This window comes from Leucoraja erinacea, chromosome 2 (assembly GCF_028641065.1).
Source record: "Leucoraja erinacea ecotype New England chromosome 2, Leri_hhj_1, whole genome shotgun sequence".
In the NCBI taxonomy this organism is placed as follows: domain Eukaryota; kingdom Metazoa; phylum Chordata; class Chondrichthyes; order Rajiformes; family Rajidae; genus Leucoraja; species Leucoraja erinaceus.
Genome location: NC_073378.1, coordinates 37,520,324 through 37,530,018, shown reverse-complemented (window position 1 = coordinate 37,530,018; position 9,695 = coordinate 37,520,324). Strand labels below are relative to the sequence as shown.

Sequence of the window (9,695 nt, the reverse complement as noted above, 5' to 3'; positions counted from 1 at the left end):
GTCGCTGTGCCCCCCCCCGACTGGCACAGTAAATTGCAGCTCAAAAACTGGCCGTTTTCGATGTTTTTAACGGGTGTGAAAGTGCGTGTTTTTCCCATTCACTAACATGTACCGGATGTATAGCATGTCCTCCACTTGAGATTTTCGGTCACGTGGGTGCGGATCTACGCTCCAGTGACCTTTCGTGAAATCACCCTATAGATGAAGACAAGATCCTATCCTTTGTGGATCCTATGCTTTCCCCTTCCAAAGTCAATAATCGTTGAGAAACGCTATTGACAAAAGTTAACCAACGTTGTCTGTCCATTCCCTAACCCATCTGGCTGACCCACTGAGTTCCTCCAACACTTTGTGTTTTGCTCAAGATGTCAGCATCTGCAGTTTCTTGTTTTCTCTTTGTTCTGCACATCAATCCCCTCTCCCCCCCTTCTCTGCCACAAAGCAAACTTGCATCTCTTCCTTTCTCATTTCCGACAAAGGGTCGGAGACCCTAAACACTGCCCCTTTCTCTTCCAACAAGTCCCGCCTGATCTGGCGAGTTATTCCGGCATTTTCTGTTTTTTAAAGTGGATTTTTTAAATGAGTTCTGGCATATTAAAGACTTGCCTCCCTGTTGTTTGATTTTGGTTTGATTGTACAGGCGAATACATTTTCAGTTAACTATATTACTGTACATGGTGCTGCCAAGTTGTACAAATAGCCAACATTCCCTTTAGACCGCTGAATCTTAGCTGAAAAGTAGCACCGAGTGATAAAGGCGTCTGAAGTCTTTTGTCTGCAACCCTGGTTGTATTGTTAAGAGGGAGAGGCCTTAATGCTGACTCTTGCAAACGCTGCCTGGGCGATTTCTCTTTAAAGTAAGAGTAGAGAGGGTTAAGTGTTGTAGAATTTTGGCCATTGATAATTGTATTAGGGGTGACCTTTTTAATCCCGGCGGTGAGATACTTGGGGAGTATTTCCCCCCTTACAATGAGGCGGCAGATGTGAGCGTCGGCTGGGGATGGGCTGAGGATTAGCATGCAATGAGCTCACGGCACCACATCGCATGTGGGACCGAGGAGGAGAGCTCCAGTGACTCGCTGCCTCTGCCGGGACCGGGTCGGGGTTCCGTAAAGGCAGCCAAGCGGATGAACCCGGTTCCCTGCCCCAACCTTGCCTTGCTGAAGAACCATCACGGGATTGCCCAGGTAAGGAAGCAGCCTGCTTCTGTGTCACAACAAGGAACAAAAACTGCAGACGGAATGGTGTGTGAGGAAGGAACTGCAGATGCGTGGTTTAAACCGAAGATGGACACACAAAGCTGGAGTAACTCAGCGGGTCAGGCAGCATCTCTGGAGAGAAGGAATGGGAAGGAAGGAACTGCAGATGCATGGTTTACACTGATGATGGACACACAAAGCTGGAGTGACTCAGGGGGTCAGGCAGCATCTCTGGAGAGAAGGGATGGGTGGCTTTTCAGGGGGAGAGAGAGCCTTCTTCAGACTGGAACTGCAGGTGCTGGTTTATACCAAAGATAGACACGAAATGCTGGCGTAACTGCACCGGAATGAGTGCGCAATTCAATTATCAGTACGAACAAAGTGCAGATTTATTTTAAATTAAAAAAATCAATAAAGCTCCGAGTTGGTGGCCTCTCCCACTGCGGTTAAAGTGATAAGGGGGAGGGGGGCAAGAGTGAGGCCACACAGTAATTTGGAGGAACAACACCTCGTATTTCGCTTGGGCAGCTTACAACCTAGCGGTATGAAGAAGGGTCTCGACCTGAAACGTCACCCATTCCTTCTCTCCAGAGATGCTGCCTGTCCTGCTGAGTTTCTCCAGCTTTTTGTGTCTATCCAGCGGTATGAACGTTGATTTCTGTAATGTCAAGTAACCCCTGCATTCCCTCCCTCTTCCCCCCAGGCGTACTGCTAGTTCAACTGTTCGCATCCTTGTCTCCCTTTATCACCAACTCCCCAGCCAACAATGGGCCATTGTGGGCTCCACCCTTCCACCAGATTGATCGAACAGTTTAGGACATTGTCAGTGGGATTAGCGAGGCTATCATTACAGAATGTTTTTATTGTCGCGGTGAGGCGGGACACTGGTAATGAATGTCCGCTCACTTCTATTAGGGGGTTGTTTGAAATTCTAAGCAAAACGTTATTATTTATTTGTGAAAGGAATGATGCATGACTTGATTTGGTCGGTGAATGAAATCCCTTTTCTATCTTGTCCTCTCTTGAAAGCGATGGTAGCTGCTGTGATATAGTTAAACAAGTATTGATTTTCCCCCTCCTTGCTATTACATTCTAATGGTAACCATGTGTGTGTTAATGGGGATATTTACATGGCAGGAATCAAGCTTGATCATCTCCTTCCCCAATGTCCATACATCCATTGGTCCAGTTGGTATCCAATGATCCAGAATTGGACCATATCGAGTCATAGGGTCTTACAACATGAAAACAGGCCCTTCAGCCTAACTTGCCCACACCGGCAAACATCCCATCTACACTAGTCCCTCGTGCCAGCGCTTGGTCCATATCCCTCCAAACCTGTCCTATCCATGTACCTCTCTAAATGTTTCTTAAACGTTGCGATAGTACCTGCCGCAACTACCTCCTCTGGCAGCTCATTCCATACACCTCCCACCTTTGCATGAAAAAGTTATTCCTCAGGTTCTTATTAAATCTTTCCCCTCTAACCTTAAACCTATATCCTCCGGTGCTTGATTTCCCCTATTCGGGACAGGATACTCTGTGCATCTACCCAATCTATTCCTCTCATGATTTTATTTACACTAATTTGAAATACTCCCACCCAACTTTCTAGTTGTGGTGGTGTTTAACAAGTCTTAGAATATAGAACAGTTCAGCACAAGAGTAGACCTTTCAGCTCCCAATGTCTCTGCTGAACAAAGTGTCTACTTAAACTAAATCCCTTCCGTCTGCATATTTCCCATATCTCTCCATTCCCAACTTATTCACAAGCCTATCTAAAAGTATTATATGTTGATGCTAACTGTTAGCTGAATGTGTTAGCTTGGTTAATAATTAAGATATTGTCTAAATAGTAAATGGAATATAAATAAACTACAATAAAACTGCAGATGCTGGAAATCTGAAATTAAAAAATGCTGGAAACAAATATACAAACAAGAGTTGAAAGTCAGGGCTAATAGGTAACTAATTGAAAGCAGTGCCACCTGTCAAATAAAACAAATAAAGGGTGGCATGGTGGCACAGTGGTAGAGTTGCTGCCTCACAGCACCAGAGACCCGGGTTCGATCAAGACTATGGGTCTGTAAGGAGTTTGTACGTTCTCCCCGTGACCTGCGTGGGATTTCTCCAAGATCTTCGGTTTCCTCCCACTCTCCAAAGACAATCAATCAATCAATCAGTTTTATTCGTCACGTTGCACATAAAGTGCAAGTGAAATGAATTTGTCAGCAGCGGTACAATGATAAAGAACACACAAACACAATAAAAATTTAACACAAACATCCACCACAGCATTAATCACTGCGGTAGAAGGCGCAGAATTTGGCCAGTCCTCCTCCATTTTCCCCCGTGGTCAGGACCTCAATGACCTCCTTTTACCATCGTGACGCCATCGCTGCGGGCAGATGGTAAAAGGACAAGGTAAAAGCCAAGGTAAGTCCAGGATCAGCTCTTCCCAACCAGAGACCGCGGCTTCAGGCTGGTGTAGGCCGCAGGCCAGCGGTCGAAGACTTAAAGTTCGCGCCGCAGCCAGAAGCACCGCAAACTGCAGGGCCGGCGGTTGAAGCTCCCCTCCAGGGGTCCAGGCCGATGGTAAGTCGCCACCGCGCATGCGGTAGAAGTTGGCCGCAGGCCGGCGGTGGAAGCTTCTACTCCCCGAGTACCCAAAGTGAGATCCCGGGCTGTAGACGCCGCGCCATCTGGACCTGTGCAGACCGCAGCTTCAGGCTGCTGGCTGCCACGGGCCAGCGAAAAGCTCTCCCCTACTACTCAGCCCGCTCACCCGCTCCCCGAAAGTTTGAGATGCGCCCGGGCTGTCAGCGGCAGGCGCCGCGCAGACTTTCGGCATGGAGCGGGTGAGCCCGCGCGCTGTGGTGCAGGGGGGGAGAGCTCCGCTGGCCTTCAGGCTGCTGAAAGCCGCGGTCTGCACAGGTCCAGATGGCGCGGCGTCTACAGCCCGATCTCAACTCGGGGGTAGAAGCTCTGCGGCCCCTCATGCGCGGTGGCCACCATCGGCGGGGACCCCTGGAGGGGGCTTCACCGCCGGCCCTGCAGTTTGCGGTGCCATGCCGCGAAAAGTCTTCTGCGCCTGCGGCCTACACCGCTGAAGCCGCAAGCCGATCCTGGACTTACCGCTTTTACCACCAGGGAAAAGGCACAGCGCGGGCTCACCCGCTCCATGCCGAAAGTCTGCGCTGCGCCCGCCGCTGAAGCCCCGGGCGCATCTCCGGGAAAGGCAGCGCCGCTCCGTGTTATTAGGCCACAGGGGAGGCGACCTGGAAAAAGTCTCCTCTCTGCGGAGGAGGCGACCGAAGCGGTTTCCCCCTCACCCCCCCCCACCACACCCCCCACACAAAACGCACAGAGGAACATTAAGATTCAAGATTCAATTTAATTGTCATTTGGACCCCTTGAGGTCCAAACGAAATGCCGTTTCTTATTAAAAACAATATTAAAAACATACTTTAAAACATACTAAAAAAACAAAAAAAAGTAGCAAAAAACGGACACGCTGCTGACAGGGCGCCGGCTTGCAGCGTTTGGTAAGGTTGTTTAAGAAGGAACTGCAGATGCTGGAAAATCGAAGGTAGACAAAATACTGGAGAAACTCAGGGGGCGAGGCAGCATCTATGGAGCGAAGGAAATAGGCAACGTTTCGGGCCAAAACCCTTCTTCAGAATGATGGGATTCTAGGTTACTTGGCTGGGTATAAATGTAAATTGTCTCTGGTGTGTGTAGGATAGTGTTAGTGTTAGTGTGCGGGGATCGCTGGTCGGTGCAGACTTGGTGGGCTGAACGGCCTGTTTTCGCGCTGTATCTCAAAAATAAACCAAACTAAAAAACGGTCTGATTCTGAGGGAAAAATATTAAAAAATATCACTTCTAATCTTCTACATAATGGCATCATGCTTCAGCCAATTATTGGTATCTTAATTGCATGCAAGACACTCTAGCAGCATTGCATAAATTAAGTTAATCAAGTATGAAGTATCAAACTGATATAATCAATGAAGACTAATCAATAGGTCTCTGTTCTAGTGCCTCTGAATTTGCAACTGAAGGGAGGACAAGGAAAGAAGAAGAAAAAATTACACTTGTGCATGTTTTTCTTGCCTGAGAAATGATTCACGTGTGGATTTTCCTCAACGCTGTGTTACTGTGCATCATGACAGGTATGTCATTGAAGCATGGGCTGGTTTGTTTTTTTTGCCTTGATTATCTGGATAAAGAATTGTCTTTATTGCCGTAGAATCACTTGGAGGTTATTTCTTTAAATACATCTGTCGATGTTTCCCTGTGTTTGACAACGGTGAATCGGACATAATAGCAGGGAAAACAACCCTCGTTGTTTTTCCCTATTTCTCACCCAAGGATGCTGCTGCTGACTCTGCATTGCTGGTGTTACCATGGCGATGTTGTTAATGTAGCACACAAGGGGGAATTGAACCCAGCACCTTTGTGCATTTTACTGTGCAGCTGCCTGCAGGATAATGATTGAGATAATGAGAGGTACCAAAAACAGCAGCTGCTGGAGGTGACAAAGGTTAGAGGTGGAAAGGAGACAAAAGCATGTCAGATAAGGAGAGGAGAGGAGTGAAATTTAAACATTTCTCTCACCGTCTCCCAGCCTGCCCCCTCCCCCCGCACCATTCCCCTCCTTTGTACACTCATCTCCCTTCCCCGAAGGCCCCCATTTCTCTTCTATTTCCCCTCGCATCTCTGGAGGAAAAGAATAGGTGAAGGGCCTGTCCCACGAGCATGCGACTCCATGCGGCAAGCGCGACCTAACGTGGTCGCTTGAGCCGTACGGCCTCACGGGGCCGGTCCCACTTCGATCGCCGGAGCCGTATGGAGTTGTGCGGAGCTGGTCCCGACATCGCGCGGGGCTCTGAAAAACGCGCTCGCCGCATGCAGGTCGCATGCCCATGGGACAGGCCCTGTATGGGGATCACTCGACCTCCACGCGGCCCCAGCTTCCGGTTTGGTTGCGCTTGCCGCATGCAGGTCGCATGCTCATGGGACAGGCCCTTGACGCTTTGGGTCAGAACCCTTCTTCAGATTGAAATAGTCAGTAGAAGTCTGAATAAGGGTCTCAACCTGAAACGTCACCCATTCCTTCTCTCCAGAGATGTTGCCTGTCCCACTGAGTTACTCCAGTGTTTTGTGTCTATTTTTGATCTCTTGATTAGGTTTGATATAGGATTGCAACTATTATAAAGTTACAGGAAGCTTTGAAAATCCTTTACAGTAGAATGGAGGATAGAGAATGGTGAAAAATATCGATAAAACTGGATATATTTTTTTATTTCTCATTTATCATGATTTGTGGATATTGCTGACAAGACTGGAGTTTACTGCCTGTATTTGCTCTCCCTCGAGATGTTTGTGATACATCTGTGAGAATTGCTCTTGTGACTTCAGAGAGCAATTTAAAATAATTGATATTTAAAAAAATGATGCAATGTGCAAATCATGTAATGTTGTCAATTTTCCTTTCTGAAAGGACATTAGAAAACTAGATAGACACAATGGGACTCAGCATCTCTGGATGGAAGGATTTGAAAGGAATGGAAAACTATAAGTGTAGGAAGAAACTGCAGATGCTGGTTTACACTGAAGATGGATACAAAATGCTGGAGTAACTCAGTGGGTCAGGCAGCATCTATGTTTTTTTAGTTTAGAGATACAGCATGGAAACAGGCCAACCCTGACCAGCGATCCCCACAGACCTACACTAACACAGACACAGACACAGACACAGACACAGACACAGACACAGACACACACACACACACAGACACACACACACACGAGCACCTGGAGAAAACCCACTTAGGTCATGGGGCAAATGTACAAACTCTGTACAGACAGCACCCGTAGTCAGGATCGAATGTGGGTGTCTGGCACTGTAAGGCAGCAACTCTACCGTTGTGCCACAGAGCCGCCCACGTCCCAAAACATCGCCTATTCCTTCTCTCCAGAGATGCTGCCTGACCTGTTGAGTTACTCCAGCATTTTGTGTCTATCCTCAGCAAACTAGAATTCTTTTAAAAAAAAAAAATCTTACTGCGTTGGCTACCTTTATACAAATTGAGGCTATTTATTTTGAAAACTAAATTCAAATGTTGGATAATTTAGTGCAGGTTTCTGATTGGCTGGTCCTTTAGTAAAACCGATACACTACCATAAGCCCAGAATAAAAAAAAACAAATCCTCTTATAAGCCTCGTACACAGGAAGTTGCTAAGGCCAATTTAATGATACATTATCTGCTCTGCACACTGTTTTGTCCACTATTAATGTAGCAAAGGCCAAGTTCTGTATTTTTCTTTCAAACAAAGCATATGTGTAGCCACCCTTTCTATTAAGACTAACAACGAAACACTGATTTATACCACCTGAACTTCAAAGAGTTATTTCCTGACAACAGGCTATTGCACCAACATTTCTGATCCCCTGTTATCCAACCATAAGCATAAGCTCACATGTCGTAGGAGCAGAGGTAGGCTATTTCAGCTCATCAAGTCTACTTCAAGTCAAGGGTTCCACAAGGTTCCATCCTTGGCCCCATTCTCTTCTCCCTGTATATGCTCCCCTTAGGCCAAGTCATTCAAAGGCACGGCATTTCCTTCCATTGTTATGTAAGGAATGTGGAGGAGTCACTGTAGTGGATGTTTATGTTAAAATGTATTTTGTGTGTTCTGTTGCTTTTTATTGGTATGACTTTATAGCAAACAAAATTCCTCGTATGTTGCAAAACGTACTTGGCTAATAAAGTATTATGTTTATGATTATGATTCAATTTCCCTATTGGCCTATCAGCTGAACAAACACTGGGAGTAAACGCTCTTTAATAAGGTTTGTCTAGAATTGGCTTTATAATCAACTTTAATATAAACCAAAGATACATACATACATGACCACATATATATACAACTATTCTAATGGACACAAAGTGGCGGAGTATCTCAGCTGGTCAGGGGAAAAAGGTGTGGGTGACATTTCAGGTCGGGTCCCTACTTTAGACTGAAAGTTGGAGAAGGGAGGTGAATATCTGGATTCTGGAGGCAAGAAAACAGCAGGACCAGTTTGGGCCAGCCTTGAATGGCCACAGACAGAGCGGTGCCTGGTGGGTCCATTGTTGTCTAAGAAAAGTATGATCTCAACTATGCACCTGCAGTTTGGTTTCCATTAGTAATCTCTTCACTGTTTTTACAGGGAGTGACCTCACTTGAAATCTACTTGATAATCAACCTTTTGCTCAAAAGCGAAATTTAATTTCATAGCTGTCCCAGTAGCTGAAACAGGCACAATGTGTTGTTCTCACCACTTGCAAAATTCTCACTGTGCTGGTGAAGGCTCTAATGTGGAAATCAGATCTGTACTTTGCCATCTGGGTAGAGATAGCTGTAGAAGTGCATGCACTGTGAAAAACATAATTGCATTTCCTTTACAATCTGGTCCAGTTAATGCCAATTTGTTTTAATTTTAGTGGCTGGATAATGCAACTTGTGCTTAAAACCCCTCTTGTGTATTTCATTGCAATTCCTTAACTTGAATCCAATGGCAACATTTTGATTTCCTGTTCTCTAGCTGATATCTGGTGCTGGGCTAAATGAGCCAAAACATGATTTGAACATGTTGGGATTTTTTGATTAAAACATACGGAGTGGAAACGGCTCCTTACCGACACCATCCGGCGATCACCCCTTACTCTAACACTAACCTACACACGAGGAACAATTTACAATTACTGAACCCAAATTAACCTACAAACCCTTTACATAGAAACATAGAAAATAGGTGCAGGAGTAGGCCATTCGGCCCTTCGAGCCTGCACCGCCGTAGGTTGGACGTCCTTATGTCCTTGGAATGTTAGAGGAAACCCACACGGTCACAGGGAGAACATACAAACTCTGTACAGACAAGCACCCTTGGTCAGGATCGAACCGGGATCTCTAGTGCTGCAAGGCAGCAACTCTACCGCTGCGGCACCAGGCCGCTTAAATCACTGGGTGGTACTACGGGAGTCGTGGACATCATCTTCTCCTCGGTTATCAGGTTTCTGAACGGTCCTTCCATGAGCTCGGGTACTTATCCTTGTATCCCATTATTACTAAAAAAAAAAGCCATCTGGCTCAGCTGAGTACATAATATATTGGAGAATTCCAAAGATTCACAACCCTTTTAATCAAAATGTTAGATGGAAATGTTCAGAGGAATTGTCTGAATTATTGGGCATTTGCAAAAAAAAAAATCCTGGTCCTTTGCAAAGCAGTATATCCTGGCCAATAATTTGTTGTTCCTCAACTAACATTGTTAAAACTGTATAGCTGGAAAACTATCTCATGGGACTGTACCAACTGCCTACATTCCCTCAACTCAAAAGATGCTTCACGGATGCCCAGTAGTTTGGGATGATATGCAAGATGTAAATGTACCTTTGTGCACAATTGCAAAATTTGTAAATTAGATGCACTGAATCTCTTGCCCA

General features: G+C 46.0%; 1 protein-coding gene across 1 annotated transcript in view; it reads left to right on the top strand.

Annotated features, from left to right (window-relative positions):
• Window positions 1–208: 208 nt before the first annotated feature.
• kiaa0319 (KIAA0319 ortholog) overlaps window positions 209–9,695 on the top strand; it is a 71,428-nt gene continuing 61,941 nt past the window's right edge. The window contains exons 1-2 of the mRNA XM_055654915.1: window positions 209–1,187; window positions 5,241–5,374. Of these exons, the coding sequence (XP_055510890.1) occupies window positions 5,323–5,374 (52 nt within the window). The 5' untranslated portion in view covers window positions 209–1,187; window positions 5,241–5,322. The remainder of the gene's footprint in view (window positions 1,188–5,240; window positions 5,375–9,695) is intronic.